This window comes from Marmota flaviventris, chromosome 10 (assembly GCF_047511675.1).
Source record: "Marmota flaviventris isolate mMarFla1 chromosome 10, mMarFla1.hap1, whole genome shotgun sequence".
NCBI classification, from domain to species: domain Eukaryota; kingdom Metazoa; phylum Chordata; class Mammalia; order Rodentia; family Sciuridae; genus Marmota; species Marmota flaviventris.
Genome location: NC_092507.1, coordinates 101,209,203 through 101,226,929, shown reverse-complemented (window position 1 = coordinate 101,226,929; position 17,727 = coordinate 101,209,203). Strand labels below are relative to the sequence as shown.

At 52.2% G+C, this 17,727-nt stretch overlaps 1 protein-coding gene across 6 annotated transcripts; it reads right to left on the bottom strand.

The window, feature by feature from the left end:
- Nucleotides 1–4,084: 4,084 nt before the first annotated feature.
- Nucleotides 4,085–16,010, bottom strand: Ampd2 (adenosine monophosphate deaminase 2). Of its 6 annotated transcripts, XM_071618156.1 has the most exons (19): nt 15,879–16,010; nt 15,586–15,639; nt 10,519–10,649; nt 10,165–10,295; nt 9,766–9,834; nt 9,556–9,664; nt 9,047–9,233; nt 8,518–8,659; nt 8,335–8,439; nt 7,937–8,066; nt 7,563–7,757; nt 7,346–7,477; nt 7,030–7,193; nt 6,619–6,745; nt 6,361–6,524; nt 6,147–6,267; nt 5,639–5,812; nt 5,365–5,475; nt 4,085–5,232 (listed from the first exon to the last, which is right to left on the bottom strand). In XM_071618156.1, exons 2-19 carry the CDS (start codon nt 15,593–15,595, stop codon nt 5,023–5,025), a joined length of 2,412 nt encoding a protein of 803 aa, XP_071474257.1. In that variant the 5' UTR covers nt 15,596–15,639; nt 15,879–16,010; the 3' UTR covers nt 4,085–5,022. The 6 variants fall into 6 exon arrangements, with proteins under 6 accessions (XP_071474257.1, XP_071474256.1, XP_027777801.1 ...); XM_071618155.1 differs by lacking the exons at nt 15,586–15,639; nt 15,879–16,010 and adding an exon at nt 14,589–14,734; XM_027922000.2 differs by lacking the exons at nt 15,586–15,639; nt 15,879–16,010 and adding an exon at nt 14,589–14,733 and having other exon boundaries at nt 8,335–8,424.
- Between the last annotated feature and the right edge of the window lie 1,717 nt (nt 16,011–17,727).

Below are 17,727 nucleotides of genomic sequence, written 5' to 3'. Positions count from 1 at the left end.
ATAATAATTCCATAGCCAAATCATACTGAATGAAGAAAAACTGAAAGCATTTTCTCTAAGAACAGGAACAATACAAAGTATCCACTCTCACCATTCTTATTCAATATAGTACTAGAAATTTTAGCCAGAACAATCAAACAAGAAAAAGAAAGAAAAGGGATACAAAAGGAAAGGAAGAAGTCAGATTATCCCTGTTTGCTGGTATGATTCTATACTTAGAAAACCCTAAAGATTCCACTAAAAGACTCTGAGAATTGATAAACAAATTCAGCAAAATAGTAGGATACAAAAAATCAACATATAAAAATCAGGAGATTTTTCTATACACCAATGGTGAACTGAGAAAGAAATCAGGAAATCAATGTCATTCTCAACAGCCTCAAAAAATGATATATTTAGGAATAAACCTAAGAAGATAAAAATTACACAGTGATAATTACAAAACACTGAATAAAGAAGCTGAAGAAGACACTAGAAGATGAAGAGACTTCCCAAATTTTTTGATTGAGAGAATTAATATTGTCAAAACAGTGATACTACCCAAAGTGATCTATGGATTCAATATAGTCCCCATCAAAATACCAATAATGTTCTTTACAGAACTGGGGAAAAAATTCTAAAATTAAAACACAAAGGACTTCAAATAACCAAAGCAATCCTAACCAAAAAGAGCAATGCTGGCACATCACAATACCCAGTGTCAAAACACACCACAGAGCCACAGTAATCAAAACAGCATGGGATTGGCATAAAAAACAGGCATGCAGACCAATGGAACCAAAGAGAGGACACAGAAATAAACTCATGCAGCTACAGACAACTGATTGTTCAAAAAAAGAGCTAAAACATAAATGGGAGAAACAGCAGCCTCCTAAACAAGAAGTGCTATATGTACAAGATTGAAAATAGACTCCTATCTCTTACCCCATATAAAAATCCACTCAAAATAAAACAGACTGAAACATAAGACCTGAAACACTGAAAGTACTAGAAGAAAACATAGAGGAAACACTCTAAGCTGGCTGAATAGACTCCAATAGACTAGGAAACAAAAACAAGAACTGACAAATGGGATCACATCAAATTAAAAAGCTTCTGTACAACACAGGAAACAATTAGCAGAGTTGAGAGACAACCTGCAGAATGGGAGATCCTCTTTGCCAGCCATTCATCTGACACAGGGTTAAATATCTAGATACATAAAGAACTCAAAAAACTTACTGACCAAAGAACAAGTAATCAAAACGAAAAACGGGCAAATAATCTCAGTAGACATTTATCAAAAGAAATACAAATGGCTAATGATATGATAAAATGCTTAGTATCTTTAGCCATCAAGGAATGACAATCAAAATTTCTTTGAGAGTCTGTCTCACCCCAGTCAGAATGGCTAATAGAAAAAAATAATAACAATAAATCTGAACAAGGCTGGGGAAAAAAGGAACCCTTATACACTTTTGATGGGAATGTAAATAGTCATTATGAAAAACAGTATGAAGATTCCCAAAAAAACCAAAAATAGAACTATCACAAAATCTAGCTATCCCACTCCTGGTTAGATACCTGAAGAAAATGAAGTCAGCATACAAAAGAGATTAGCTGCAAACCCATGTTTACTGTGGCACTATCCAGAACAATCAAGACTGATTCTAGGTATCTGTTGACAGGTACCTAGACTAATTCTAGGTACCTGTCAACAGATAAATGGATAAATATGGTGTAGGGCTGGGGTTGTGGCTAAGTGGTAGAGCTCTTGCCTAGCACAAGTGAGGCACTGGGTTTGATCCTCTTGCCTAGCACATGTGAGGCACTGGGTTTGATCCTCAGCACCACATAAAAATCAATCAATTAATTAAAGGTATTGTGTCTATCTATAACTAAAAATTTTTTAAAAAGAAAACATGGTGTATATACAGAACAAAGCATTATTCGCCCATAAAGAAGAATGAAACCATGTCATTTGCAGGTAAATGGATAAAACTGGAGGACATCATGTAAAGCAAAAAGCCAAACTCAAAGGCAAGCATCACATATTACATCTCATAGGTGAAAACTAAGAAAGTAAACAAGACAACCTGAAGGCAAAAGAAGGACTTTCAGGGGAAGAGGATGGAGTGGGGGTGAAGAGAGAGCAGAAGGGAAAGTGGATGTGATTAAGGTATAAAACATGGATGTAAGAAAAGGTCACGGTGAAACCCATTGATTTGTACAATGTTTTAATAATGATTTTAAAAAGAAAAAAATTGGAGGGCTAGGGTTGTGTCTCAGTGATAGAGCGCTTGCCTAGCACGTGTGAGGCACTGGGTTCAATTCTCAGCACCACATAGAAATAAATATAAGTCCATTGACAACCAAAAAATATTAAAAGAAAAGAAAGAAAGAAAAAAAATTATGGAGAGGTTGCTAAGAAACTCTTTGAATTTTGTAAAATTCTTAAGGCTAGCCCTGAGCACACACTGACAAAAACAAGGGACAAGAAAGGGGATCAAAGGATTGATTTAAATGACAAATTCAACGATAAATAAATAGGGAGTTCTCACTAGTGGAAAAGTCCTAAATGTTGGCAGGGGACAGGAAGTCCTGGCCTTTAAGAACTTCAAAAAGTTCTAGAATAAGTCCTAGTCCTAATCTAGAAAGCTCTTCTGGGTTGGCCACAGTGGTGCACACCTGTAATCCCAGCTATTCAGGAGACTGAGGCAGGAGGATCTCAAGTTAGAGGCTAGCCCAGGCAACTGAGCAAGACTCCCTGTCTCAAAATAAAAATTTAGAAGTGTTGAGGATACAGTTTAGTGATAGAGCACTTGCTTAAGATGCACAATATCCTGGGTTCGATCCTCAATACCAAAACAAACACACACACACACACACCCTCCCTTTTAATCCTGCTTGCCTGTTTTACAAAGCTAAGATACAGGTTATTTATATTAAATATATCCTTGAAAAGTCAGTCCCATTACCCTTGAAAAGTATTGTTTGGGAGGTAGGTAAGGCCCAGGGTCGGGTGGAAGAGAGCCCTAATCCCCAAGCTCCAGTTTAGGTTCTACCACTGGCCATTTTCACCTCCTGAGCCTGTTTCTCCAGCTAGAAACCAGCCAGAGTTGTAGAGCCTCCCATTTATCCCCCAGGGCCAACATTTAGTATGCAAGTGCCTAGAAAGAATCGGCAACAGATGCCTCTGTATACAGGGGCCCTGGGTCCTCACCAGAGGCCTGGCTGGCAGCCTTTGGGAGGCAGGAGGATCAGGGGAGCTCTGCCCAGGGTGCCCAGGGCACCTGCTGGGGAGGCTGGGGCCAGGTGCACAAGCACTCATCGCCTGCCAAGAAAGGCCATCAGGGGCAGAACTACTGACAGAGGGGAGGAGTGGCCCACAGCCTCCAGCATCCAGACCCTCAATTATAGCCTCGAGCTATTTTAGGGCTGATTGTTTCTGAGGCAGCCAGCCCCCAGTTCCTTCGCTGCGAAGCAGCAACCATGACAGGCCTCCCTGTTGCCCACCCAGGGCCCTGCACAGCCCAGGGCATATTACAATTCCCTTCCTCATACAGGCAAAAGGCTCCAGCAGCCTCCACGCCAAGGAGGTGCTCTGAAAACAGTGCAGTGGGTGCAAGACAAAAGCAGAATTGCTTAAGGCTGGGTTTGAAGCCTTGAATCTCTGGGGGCATTGCTGGTATCTGCACCACAACTTCCACCTCTGAATCAGGATCTCTAAAGGTGGGACCTAGAAAGGGCATTTTAAACAAGCTCCCCAGATCCTGATGTCTCAGAAGTCCTGGTCTCAGGTGGCTTGTAAGGGTGTATGCTCACAGCAACCGGCTGCAAATGCACATGAAATAAAAGGTAGGAAGGGCCATCATCTTTCAAGCTGGTATGACACGAATGTGCCCCACACCTGGGGCCAGACTCAGAGGCGGCAAGTTGGATGAAGGCCCACTGGGCATCTCTTCTGTCCTATAGCTCCCTCTGTCCATGTCCAAGTGTACAAGCCGCTCCCATCAGAATGTGCTGGTCCTCCATTCAGAATGTCCCTGGCACCCAACCACAGCACCCCCAACAGCTCTCCCTCTCCCAACAGAGACTCCTCCTGTCTTGTTACTTAAATAACCTTTATTTCTCATGCACTAGGAAAGATGGGTCATATGAAACACTGCTTTTCACAGCAAAGGCCTCGGTCCAGAACACAACATAGGGGGCCAGCTGGGATCCTGGGCTGGTCAAAGATCTGGGGATTACAAAACGGATACCCCACAGGGCTAGTGGCAGATCCAGCACCCTCCAGCTGCAGTGGCCCCAGACACAGCACAGGGCAGTTGCCCCCTCCCACAGAGGCATAGGAAGCTAACACCAGAGAAGCACATGGACCAGGGAAAAAACGGAAAAGGCTGCTGGGCAGTGACTTGGCAGAGGCAGTGGTCCAGCACCTCCAAGGCCCAAGTCCATCACCTCAGGCCAGGCAGTCCAGGCTCTGAGCGAGCTCAAGCCCAGCTCTGCCCAGGACATGGCTGCTGGAGTTCCACAAGGCCTCAGGAACCTGTGCCTACAGCAGAGTGTACAGGGCCCTCTCAACAGCCCCTCAGTCACATAACAGGACAGGGGACTAAACTTCAACTCTAGCCAAAGCTCGGATTTGCCCAGGCAGGCCCCCAGGGGCAAAAGGGGCCAGCTCCTTTTGCCTTGGTCGATTGGTTCAACCTTGGTTAGCTAAAGGGGACAACCCTTCCAAGTCCCTGTGGACACTTAGAGGTACCCAAAAGACAGCCAGGTTTCTGAGGATCCTAGGACAGGGCCACCAGTGGGGTCAGCCCTTAAATCTTGGCCATCGGGTACCACCTGAGTCAAACAACAGTAAAGCAAATTCCTGAGCATCACGTTCACCGAGGTGGCCCAGGGACAGCACATGGTCAGAGACATGCAGAACAGAAACAAAGAAGGATGGAGACATGCAGAGTACAACAGGATGGGAGGGGTCTGAAAACAACTCATGGTCAAGGTGCTGAGATGGGGTGGGCACCACAAGGGCCAGGCTCACTGAGGCCCTGGGCTTGTGGCAACACCCGCCTCCTCCGGGATGGTCTCCAGCATCTCACTCTGGACGGCCTGTGTGATAAGTGCCAGCTCCTGGCACAGAGTCTCATGGCGGTAGCCCACACGTATATCTGGCACATTGGTGCGGCGGATGTCATTGCCCTCAGGGCCCTCCTTGGTATAGTTGGGTCCCAGCCAGTGGCTCTTTACCTGCAGGACATGTGAGTAATGGGCAGGGCTGCAGCCTACTCCCAATCATCCCAGGGACAAGGTCAGGACCCCAAATATGGAGGAAGGGAAGAGAAAGGCAGAGTCAAGGCCCAGGTAGGCAGGTATTAGTACCTTGTGTGAGAATCCACTCATGAGCACACTGTTGCGGGCCAGCTCACACATGTCACAGGAGCTGAGCTTCCACACTTGAGTGGCAATGCTGTATTCCTCCATCAGCGGCTCCTGCATAGGCCAGGATCCCTCAGATAGGTGCACCTGGCCCTGCAGCCCCTCCCTGCTCCCATCCTGTCCTGTAGAACTTCCACTTAGGCTGTAGCATATCCCCAGCAGGAGGCAGCACCAACCCAGATACCCTAGTGTCCCAAGTTGCCTGCTGGTCTCTGACCTTGGTGAAGTGAAACTGTAGAGGATCATCAGTAGAAAGCGAGACCATGAGGCCACGGGACAGGTACTCAGGTAGCGGGTTCCGATGGTAGCTGAGGAAGAGGCTATTGTTGCTGAGCGGGGACATAGCAATGCCAATCTGGGCCAGGTAATACAGGTACTGCAGGACTGGGGCCTGGGCAGACACAAAAGAGGGAGGACCAGTTAGATGGCTTTGAAGCAGAGAAGAGAATGCTGGTTGGGGGATGGGAGGGTCTGGGCCACAGTAGCAGGTAGTGCATGTTGGAGGATGGGTCCAGGTTAGACCTGATTTGAGAATTCAAGTTATAGCCAGAACCCAAGTAGAGGCCTAGCCTGGAAGGGCCTAGTCTAGGGTAGAGAACATTAGTTACAATGGGAAGGAGGAATCCGACTGTGGGTCAGGGTGAGGAGGATCAGTTGCTGAAAGAGTCCAAAGGTTCAAAGGAAGGTAAACAACTGTGAGGGGAGCCTGGGGTGTAGACCCTGACCTTGCGTAGAAGCAGCCCATGGGAGATGTTTTCCGCCAGCATGAAGGCTGATACCAGGTGGTGGATGGGCCCAGCCTCCCCACAGTGTGGCCTCAGCACGAACGTGTGGAAACCCCTCTGCCTGGGGGGGCATGAAGACAGGGTCAGCTCCACAGCCCCACCTCGGCACACACGTGACCGCTAGCAGAGGATCAGCACTGGGTGGCACAGGTACCTGCGCAGGTGGTTCAACATGGCCATGTTGGCGAAGGTGTAGTACAGGTAGTATGCATAGGGTGGGTTGTCTTCCTCCACCCAAGCCTCAGGGAGGGGGCTCTCCAGGTTGAAGACATGGTTCTCAGGCTTGGATTCATCATCCACGCTGTCAAAACCATCCACCTGGTATAGGAATTCGTGGTCAATCCCAAAGCTGGTGGCTGGGCCTGAGCCTGGCTGTCCTGCCCACACCCAGCCCCTGCCACCCTTCCCTCACATGCTCCAGAAAAAGGTGCAGCTCCGGGTGGCTGGCAGGGTGCACAGTAGCCTCAAACAATGGCAAGAAGATGTTCTCCAGCATCTCCTGGAAGTTGGCCAGCTGGCCCTTGGTGCGGTACACGTCACTGTAGGTGAGACAATCGGTCAGAGCCAATAGGAATTAACCCAGAAAGAAGGTAAGGGTCAGAGCTGGCCCAAGAACACAGAAGCATGTGTGAACTACACTGGGAAAGTGGGGATGCCAGGGTGGTCAGGTTGGATAGACTGTGGTTGGGCCAGGGAGGCCTCTCCTTGTACTTGGAGGGCTCAGCCGGGCAGGGAGAGGTTCCCAGTCCCAGGAGGACAGGAGGCAAGACAGGCCCCCTTGAATACAGCCCTGGTATTTCCTCCCATTTCAAGGGACACTCACAAGAGGCGGGGCACCTGCACGAGCCAGCGCACATTAGGAGAATGCACTCGGTGAGTCACGGCCCAGCGTGCCAACTTGTCCCACTCATCCCTCGAGCGCCCGTAAATGGATAGCCGCAACTCTGCATTCTGGTATTTGCTTTCCTCCAGGTCGGACATCACCTCCTAGACATGTGCAGAATAGCTGCCACACCTAGGCTCCTCTCCCACCCTCTGCACACTTGCCATGCATGTTCAGTCAGACCTCTTAAGTCCCTTGTCCCCTCACCCCACCTATACCCAGGCTTGCAGCTCAGTAGGTTAGGCTGCCTCCATACCTTGATGATGTGAGCAAAGTACTTCCCAGAAACCCTGTTGTCGGTCTTGATGAAGATCTCTCGGAGGACAGACTCCCCAATAGGGTTGTATTTGGCATTGAACTTGTCAAAGCGGTGGAAGGTGTTTCTATCCTGGGGGAGATGGGCAGGCCCAGGTCACCCCTGACCCTCACCTCCTGCACTAACCCAACCCCCCAGCTCATGCATGGGGACAGACCGCGTGCACGTCAAGTGTGTCCACACTCAGGTCATAGGCAGTGAGATTCATGCTCTCGAAGACTTCCCGCAGAGTCTGCTCACGGCCCTGCTCCACATGCACAATCTCCTCCAGGTGCCGCTTCATTGCCCGCTTGATGAAGCGCAGCAGATGTTTCTGGTTCATGCAGGATGAGGCATGGATGTGTGTGTCCACCTAGAGTGGAACAGGGCACTGCTGAGCCTACCAAATGCCCAGAGGGTCTAGGGCCAGCACAGTGAGATGGGAGAGGGCTCCCCATATTGGATGCTGAGTGGGGATCCCAGGCCCTGGATAGGGAGGCCAGGCAGAGGTGCACAGTCAGGACACAAAGAGGGCCACAGGTGAAGACCCACCTTGCGGATGTTGTAGAAGTCTCGGTGTGGCACTTTCTTCTGAGCAGCCAGTTCCTTCATTTCGTTAAGCAGTACATGCATCTGGAACTTGGAGCTCAGGTACTGCAGCCGGCGATAGCAGAATGATTTTCTGGGCAGTAGGAAGGCAGCAAGGCAGGGACTCAGGCCCTGAGGGAGGAACCTGGGTAGAGCCCAGGCAGCAGAGCACAAGAAGAGGCAGGAGGGTCCAAGACAGAGGCGGCCAAGAGGGCTGCAGACTGAGGGAAGGTCAAGGACTTGGTGACTGGGGTGGGGTGGGGAGACCAGAGCCCAGGTAACAGATATGGGACAGAACAGGGCAGTGCTAGGGCTGGAGAATCTGGGCTAGGAAGCAAGCAGAGTGACCAGAAAGAACTCACATGGGGCCATTGATAATCAGAGCCATCAGCACATTGACATCAGCCACAAATTCCTGTAGGTCTGGGTATGGAAGCTCCACCTCAGAGCAACTGCAAGTGGGGAAGCTTGGGTAAGGAAAGGAAGCCATGCACCTCCCAGATGTCATCTCCCCCATCCCCTAGCACACACCACACCCATCTTACTGCTCATCAGGATCCCTGCGAGTATAGACATGCACCACGCCACGCACCATACGCAGACCCAAGCCCAGGTCCCCAGGCATGGTGCTTGGCTCACAGTGCTCGTATGGGTGCTGTTCCAGAGCAGGGGGGTGCACTGGGGCATCTGTAAGGGTGGAAACGGTGGAGTTAGGACCAGGGCTCCCCCAGATCAGCTGCGATCCAGCCCAGAGGCTCTAGAGGGAATGAGACATCCATCAAAGGTCCCAGAAGGAGGGCTGGGGTGGTGGTTCAGTGGTAGAGCACTTGCCTAGCATGTGTGAGGCACTGGTTCAATTCTTAGCACCACATATAAATAAATGAATGAATGAATGAATAAATAAGGGCCATTGGCAACTAGAAAAAACTTTTAAAAAAAGGTCCTAGAGTACAGCTCCAGCTCCAACTTCCACCCTCTGGGTGTTCAAGAAGCTGGAATTATCCTGGGTATGGGGAGACATGGGCAAGGCAGGAGGCCAGGGCACTTGGGGAACATCAGGGATAAGAGTCCCACCAGCAGACACAGGGGTGTCGGGGCCCTGCTCAAAGGTCCGTGTCTCCAGGGGCTTCTCTGCCAGCTGCTGCAAGTAGCGGCGGGTGGTGGGGCAGAAGCTCTGCAGCGACAGGGCCATGTACTTCTCCCGGATAAATAGTGCCCGCACCACACTCTTGGCTGCATCCAGTAGGTCTGTGAATGGCACCTGCGGGGGAACACACGCAGTCACTCTCCTCAGTCTCTGACCCAGACTCAAGACTCACGAGCACCTCTTCCCTGTGGCTTTCCCCAGACCTCACACCATCCCCACCTCCTGCAGGCCTAGACCCAGGAACAGGTAGCCTACTCTGGTCCCAGCATATCAGGGAGCTCCCAGCCAGACCCTCTGTCCCTCCAGCTGTTAGGAATGAGAAACACTTTCTGCAGGCCTTATCCTCAGCTCCCCAGGCTGGGAAATCCCCCAGCCTGGGAGCTCCCTTGGACATGACAGAAAGAGATGGAAATCCAAAACCTCGCCCCACACTCACCCCACACTTCTCCTCTCCGGAAATGGTGACCCGTTGAAATTCCCTCTCCAGCACATCACGCTCCCGCAGGCCCCTATCCCCCTGGCCTTCACCTTGCTCCTTATAAAGCCTACAGGAGGGGGGAGGCATACAAGGGAGGGGCTGGAGCACACTTCGTGCAGCCAGGCCCCAGCTCCACCTCCCCTGTGTGTGCACCCCTGCCCTGCTCACTGTAGGTCTGAGTCACTGTCCGTCTTCAGGAAATCTTGCTTGGCCCGAAGCAGGATGTCTGGCTCCAGCCTAGAGGCAAGAGGAGCAAGAGGTCAGAAGAACAGGAGGGTCGCTCTGGCTCCCAGGCTCCAGTACTACACTAGGTGCTATGCAGAGTTTGTCACATGTGATCCTCACAGGCAAGACTGTAGGACCCTATGCTTTGCTCACCCGACCTTGGAGGTAAGAAAGCAGACCCTGAAGTTAAACAGCATATTCCAGGCCACCCCAGTGGACAGAAGACAAAACCAGAACCTAACAGCCTGGCCTCAAAGCCTGTGCTCCCAGGTAGATCTCAAAGGGAGGATGGAACAAGAAAGAAGCCAGAGGGGCACTGGGCAGGCTCTGTGCCAGGCTCACTTGACATCCTGGCTGATCTGCCGCTCCAGCCGCTGCCGCCGCTCCTCCAGCTGCTCAATGGGGCTCTCCTCAGGGAACTCATATGGGGCACTTCGGAGCTCACTCTCAGCCAGCGAGCGGCTGAACAGCTCCTGGCAGGAGGGAGGCAACACAGGTCAGGGGGCCTCTCCTTTGGGCCCTCAGCCCCAGCCCTCCCCTGCAGAACCTGGGCGTGGGTGTGGGCAGCAGGAGCTGGGGTTCCTGGGAGAGACTGAGGATCAGGGACAGCCAAGCTTGAGGTGAGGCAGCTGAGACAGAGGGGTGTGGGAACAGAGGCGGGGCATGGGGTGAGGGGAGGGGGGTGCCAGGCGATACCTCGGCAATCTCCTTGCATTTGCCATCCATAGACGTGCGCAGGTCGAGCGGGAAGTGCTTGAGGCAGGGGGCGGGGCCCGGCAGGGATCGGGCAGACTGCAGCGGAGGGGCCCCCAGACCACCCCGAGCCTCTGCAGAGACAGTGATGTCAGGGTCAAGGGTGGGGATGGGCAGGGCCTGGGTGCCCTGGAAGCCAAGGGCCGCTGCCTGTCCCAGGCCAGTCCCTGAGGGAGTCCAGGGCCTGGACAGTGGGAAGTCCCTCCACAGAGGCTGAGGAAGGTGCCTCTGAGTGGCTCCTAAAGGACCTCACCCACAGCCCAGTACAAGGAAGGACCCCTCACCATCCCAGGCTCAGGGATGGAGGTCCTGCATCTGCCCCAAGACAAGTGGATTCATTCAATTCACCTGAGGCCCAGATAAGGGCGCATTCCCTGGGGTCATGAGAATCTACCATGTTATCCCCCACAGGCAGACACACCTGTACATGTGTATACACTACAGAGACACACACAGAGAGACATACAGCAGGCAAGGACCAGGTGGCTGGCTACACCCAGGATTCTAGCCCACAGCCTCCAGAGCAGCTGATCCAGGATCAGACCGGCCCTTGGACTAGCAGATCTTCTACTCAAAGGGGCCAGAGGCCCCCTGCAATCCCAGACCTACAGGGCAGGGGAGGCCACAGCAGGCACTCAGCTCTGACCTAGGGAACCAGTCCTCAGGGAAGGGAAAGGCCTGGTTGGCAGGGAACCCTGGCTTCTCCCTGGAGGCCTGCCCTCTCCCCAGGACCCCAGGGCTGCCAAGATGTGGCTTGGCCCCAACCTGCCCCTCCCACTGCTGGCTGCCCCTCCAAAGGAAGCTGCCACAAACAGTCTGCGCCACTCAGAGGCCCCAGGATCTGGGCCGGAGGCCCCGTGGAGAGCCCTGGGAAGGGAGCCTCAAAGGCCAGGGGTCTTTCTCCAGTAAGAGCAAAACTCTTCATGTGCATAAGGACACGACTTGAAGGGCCTTGGAGCTGTTCCTTTATGGGACTGACTGAGCTCTCGGCCCACCAGGAAGGACCCTCCCTGGGCTCAGCAGCCCAGCCTCCCCTGTACGGAGCTCTTCACAGACAATTTGGCTCTCCCAGACAGCTGTGCAGGGTGTACCCCTCCAGCACCCTCTTTCTCCTCTCTATCCTGACTTGGGGAGGGATTAAAGGCTCTGCCCAGGTAGCATGCCTTAAGGTTTCTGTGCCCATTTCCCAGTACTCTAGGTCTGATTCCAAGCTGGACAAAGGGAAGAAAGAGGTGACTGTCCCAGATCCAAGACCACCTCCCCTGCTCACCTTGGTCCTGCCTGAACCCTACCTGCAGAGTTCAGGCTGCTCCAGCCAGCAGCCCTGTGCCCCTTGCCCGCCTGTTTGCCGAGTGAAGCTGCAGCCAGTCCCCCAGGACAGCTCAGGGGCCGGCACGGGCTGTACCAAGTGCAGCTGCAAGCAGGGGAGACCCTGGATGGCCAGAGTAGAGGGTTGAGGGAGCTCAGGGGGCTCAGAAACCCAGGGAAGGAACATCAGATTTGGGAGATAAGACAAAGTCTTGAACTGTAGGAGGCTTAAGCTCTACAGGACTGGGGTGGCCCAGCCAGAAGCAGGGCTCCCAAGGGGGAGAAGAAGCAAGGCAGGCTGATACAGCCAGGGCAGGCTGGCAGGGAGGGGCTAAGCCTCCTTAAAACCACTGCCCTAGGGGACAGAAGCAGGCAAGGGCTGGCTGGCCAAAGGATAGGAAGAAAGAAAAGAAGGGACAGCAGCTCTCTTCCTCTCTGAAACCAGCAACCCCAGGTCAGCTTCCTCTGCCCACCACTATCTTCTTGGCCCTGACTAAGGGGTCATTCAGGAGGAAAAAAAAGGTCTCTGTGGGAAGAAGAGCTGACTAACAGCTGGGGGAGTGGCCCACTCTAAGTAAGAGCCAGATACTAAGGCTTTATGGCCCCCAAACCTCTAACTCCTGTTCTACATCTAATTGTCAGGATCAGGACAAACCCTCCAGGAGGAGAGCTTTGGGAAAGGGCACTAGCATGTAGAGGACTCACATATGACATGGCTTCTATCTCTGGATGTAGGCTGTAAACAATGAGAAGGGGCCCCTGCACTGCCTAGCCACAGCCCCAGGGCTCACAGAGAAAATGCTCTGCACATGTTCTATAAAGTCCTAGGCCAGGACCAAGGCAGTTGAGCAAAGAAGCACAGTAAAGAAAGCAAAACTTGACAGGGGCAGAGACGGTATGACACCATGTCTTACCTGGAAGAGGGCACAGTAGGAAGAGGAAGAAAAGATGGGCACCTACCCCACCCTCAGGGTGTAAAGTCTTTGCTTGCCCAAGAGCCTGGAGCCTATATACTACTCCCCAGATAAGGTCCCAGAACACTTCTAACCCCTCATGAAGAGTAGACCATAGGCTTCCAGGGCTGGTCTGTGCTGGTTCAGCAGGAGTAGAGTCAAAGGTCCTAATCTTATCCTCTCTCCTAGCAGGGTGACCTGGGGACTGCACAGCAATGCTGGGGTGTGCAGGACAGGTTCCAGCAGGCAGAACCACCCTTGCCTGCCAGGCCACTGCAGAGAGCCACCTGGGGTTCACTAGAGGTGACACACAGGCAGTAACCTCCATGCTCTCTGAGGCCAGCCCTAAAAGACAGCACCTACTGGTCTCTTCTCCCGGGACTTGTGCAAGAGGTTCCTGACCACAGTGCCACACATCTACACCCATACTCACAAGTTAGTCAACCAAAATCAGAGAGGGCTACTCCACCAATTCCAAGATTCTGGCCACCTATTACCCCCCTAAACCAGGATCTCCCCACTCACTGCCTTGGCAGGCTGGGGCCCCAAGTATCAGATGCTCTCACCACCTGGCCACCACCTGGTTCAACAGAAAGGCAGCATATACAGAGCTAGCCTCAGGGCATATACCTTCTGAATGGCACAGAGAAACAGACCCTCAGGACATTACAAACTTCAAACCAGGCATCTTCAATAGCACAAGAAAATACTGGAAGAGGACAGTCTCTGAGGCCAGGCCTAGAAGACAGCACCTACTTGTCTCTCCTACTGGGACTTGTGCCAGAGGTTCCTGACGACAGTGTCACACATCCACACCCACACTCACACGTTAGTCAACCAAAAACCAGAGAGGGCTACTCCACCAACTCCAAGATTCTGGCCACCTGGTACCACCCCCATACCTATAATTGGGCTATAGGTACGGACAACTGCGGGCGGTTGGGAGGGTTGGTATGACCTGGTCATCAAAGTGGGGTCATTGCTTAGCCACAAGGCCTACAGGCAGCAGATAGCAGGTTCCTGCCTGCTGGAACCTGTCCTCAGTAAGCACTCACCCAGGAGGTTGAGCCCTCACTGAGATGAGCACAACCATATCACACCACAGGCTCCATACAGTGCAGAGATGCCCAGAGAATGGGAACCAAACCAAAGGATGCAGAGTACAAAGCACATAGGTCTGCCCCAAGGGCAGCACTCTCCTAAGGAGGCTCACAACACAGGAACAAGCAAACAACAGACGGCAGAGAGAGTCAAGCCTGGAGCTCTGGAATGCTGGCCAGCAATGGATGTGCCCAGATGTCAGAACCCCAGGGAGGGGGTCCTGGAAAGATAGACCAGCCACAGGAGTACAGCCTGAGTCTGTCTGGGAAAGACACAAGCACCAATCAGGGTGGCCAGTCCACAAACCAGTCAGTCCCACACACCCCCACTCCATTCACACACACACTTCACACGCAGTCCTAGCATCTGCACACGCAGACACGTGTGCACACACACCTCTTGCTGCACCCACACCCACACCCACTCCTTGTTACAGAGGACAGCATCCCTGACATAGAAACCTCGGTCATCCCCACCCCGTCTCTCTCTGCACACCAACTCTCAAGCCAGACATCTCTGGAACCGAGATCAAGGGGCACCACTGCAGAAAGAGTGCAGGAAAAGGGCCCCTTCCTGAGAGGGGCAGTGACCTGGGCAGAAGGTGCTGGGGCAGAGCCAGTTGCCTGAGGCCAGAAACAAGCACACACTCACCTGGCACTGCAGCTGCGGACTGCAGGCTGGCCCGCTTCTTAAAGGGATATTTGGCCTTGGACTTGCCAGGGCCAGATGAATACGATGCCATGGCTGGGGCCAAGGCGACAATGAAGGAGTCTGAGCAGCACCGGCTGGGCCCAGGCTCTGCCACATCCAACCCCTTCCTCCGCCCCGCCCCCAGCGGGAGTGACTGATGCAGGAAGCAGCACCCGGCAGGCGGAAGAGGCCCTGGCCACGATTGCCGATGTTGTCTAGGCAACCTCGCGGAGTGGGGCCTCCATCCCTGCCCCTTATTCCTCCCCTCCCTCCTCGGTCCCCGCAGTGACGTGACTGATGGTGGCTGTGCCTGATGGGTGTTACGGTGGATAAAATAAGATGGGTCAGGGCCAGCCCCCAGCTCTGCACTAACCCGGCTCAGGAACCCTCATCCTTTGCCCAGACTCTAAAGCAAATGGGCCAAAGTCCAGGCTACCTGGTCCAGCCAGCCTGGCAGAAAAAAATAATAATAATAAACAGGAATCCAGCCTGAGCTCCTCCAAGCTCAGAGCACACTGCTCTAGGGGCAGCGCAAGTGTACTGGAGAAAATCCAGTGCCTCTGGGACAGAGTTCCCCTTTTTCTTCTCCACCCGACCCCCAGTTCCAGGGGTAGTCCAGCTCTGGGAGGAGAGTGCAAAACTGAGAATCCCAGTCCAGAAGGGAGGGGCCTGTCCTGGGAAAATTCCACTGTCCAGCAGAAACGGCCTTCTAAGAAAGCAGGGAGGCCAAGAGGCAGGGGCAAGTCTGGGATCCAGGGAAAAGACCCCAGACTCTTCTTGACTTGCTTCAGTCTTTGCACATTCAGGCTCAGCTTCCCCAGGCCCTTCCAGAAGGAGTTGGTCGCCGTCCCTGAGTTCTGTAGGCTGTGATGCACTGAGACCCCCACCCTCTTGTCGCCCTGGCCACAGCACTTCTCTGTCCCAGACTCCCTCCCGCAACACAAGCGCATACACTTACCTGAGGCCATGCTGGCAGAGTCCCGCGGGGCACCAGGGAGTCTCCCACGAGGGTCTGCCCAGAAGGGAAGGCCGGGTGGTGAGGAAGAGGAGAGGGGATGGGGCCCAAACCCAGCCAACTTGCTCCAAGGGCCCCCACCCTGGCACTGAGAAGGGGGAAGTAAGGCAGTTTTTCAAAATTGCTAGTTGGCTGGAAACGGATCCCCGCCGACGACGGCAGCCGCACTGGCCTCTGAGACCCCGGCGTCCCGACCCCCAGTCCTGCACTCAGAGGCGGGCAGACCACGTGCTCACCAGAGAACGGTACCCGGAACTCGTCTAGGCTTCTTTCAACACTCCCTGGACATTCGGGATCCGACTCCCACGGCTGGACCGTGGGGGAGTCACGCAACAGGTGCTACCCCACCGAAACCCAGCCCACGCCGCGCCAGCCTCCGCAGCCGTAGGCCCCGCCAGGTCCGTGGCCCCGCCCCCTCCGTCCAAGCCCGGCGGCCCCGCCCCCGCCATTTTTCCTCTTCCCGGCCGCCACGTGGGCGTCCCCGCCACGTTTGGCCTGGCCGGGCCCTGGGTCTTGGCAAGTTCCAAGAGTCAGCTTCCTCATCAGTAAAATGGGTTGGGGGTAATGAATGTACCTCACTCACAGGGGTTATTGTGAGGAATGTTGTGAAGCCCCTCTGCACAATGCCTGGCACATAGGCAAGGTCCAACGAAGTTATTTCGTCCTGGGATTCACTTTGAGAAGTTCTGTTTCTGCATTCTTCGCATTCTCACCTGGGTCGTCTATTTTTTTTTTTTTTTCTGGCAGGCATTGGTAGTCAGGGTGTGCCCTGCAATGCTACCTTCCTTTCCGACATTAATTTATATATTTGAGAGTTAATGAGCTTAAAGTCTGAAGCTGGAATGACTGGGTTCAAATTCCGATTCCTCCACCTACTTCCTGAATGACATTGAACAAGTTACTTAACTTCTCTGTGTTTGTTTGAACATTCATTGTAAGTTTAAGAATACCTGCTTTATATGATGATTAAGATAAATGAATTAATGTAAATTAAGTGCTTAGAACTGTGTCTAGCCTATAATTACTATTATGATCATGTATTATCATTGCTTTGGTCTTGGGCTTTGGATCCTTATTGACATCCTATTGATTCATCTTGCATTCTATAAAGAAGTGGAGTTTGACTCTTTGCAGGACTGCAGACACCCTATCCAACTAGGTAGGATTTTCTGCCCCTTGGGAGTGGGAAGAGAATCCTACCTAAAGAGAACTTCATTGAATGTAATTAGTGTATGAGCAGCAATTAGTCTCTTCCCTATTCTCTCCCTTGTGGGAGCCCTTTGCCCCCACACCCAGTTGTTCTAAGCTCTTTGTCCAGCTCCTCCCAGTTCTCACCTCCCCCACAGAGTTCCTTCCCAAAGTTGGCTTTCTCTTCTCTCCCCACCCTGGATTCTGGACTCTGAACCCTATTCTGTACCTACCTCTGGTGTCCACCCGACTGACCCCTGATCTACTCCTCACCCCAAACTTTAAAAAGGGGGGGAGGGGGTCTTGAGCTAAAGGTGTAGCTCAGAGCTCTTCTTGCCTAGCATTTTTCAGAGACCTGGGTTCAATCACCAGCACTGAAAAAAAAGACTTCTGTACACATAGGGGGTGGGAGATCTATGAAGAAGATAATGTTTGCGTATCAAAAATAGCAAACAAATACATATCTAACAGAGCAAGCAAGGTGAATATAATGGGACACACACACATACACACACAAACACAACTGGTGGCCATAAACATTGAATTGCTCTAAAAGCCATTTAGTAATATTTAATCAAGAATCTCAAAAAGGTTCTTACTAATTGATTCAGTAATCCACCTTCAGGAAATTGTTCTTCTAAAAACCACTGCCAGAAAAATATGTATGCACAAAGTTGTTCATCACACAGTTAAAATTTGGGAAACTTAAAGGTCCAACATTAGGGAAATGTTTAAATTATTGTCAGGCAGAAAATGAAATACAGCCATTAAAATTGTTTTTGGACAATTTTTTAATGATGTGAAAATGTTTACAATATGAAACTGAGGGCTGGGGATGTGGCTCAAGCGGTAGCGCGCTTGCCTGGCATGCGTGCGGCCCGGGTTCGATCCTCAGCA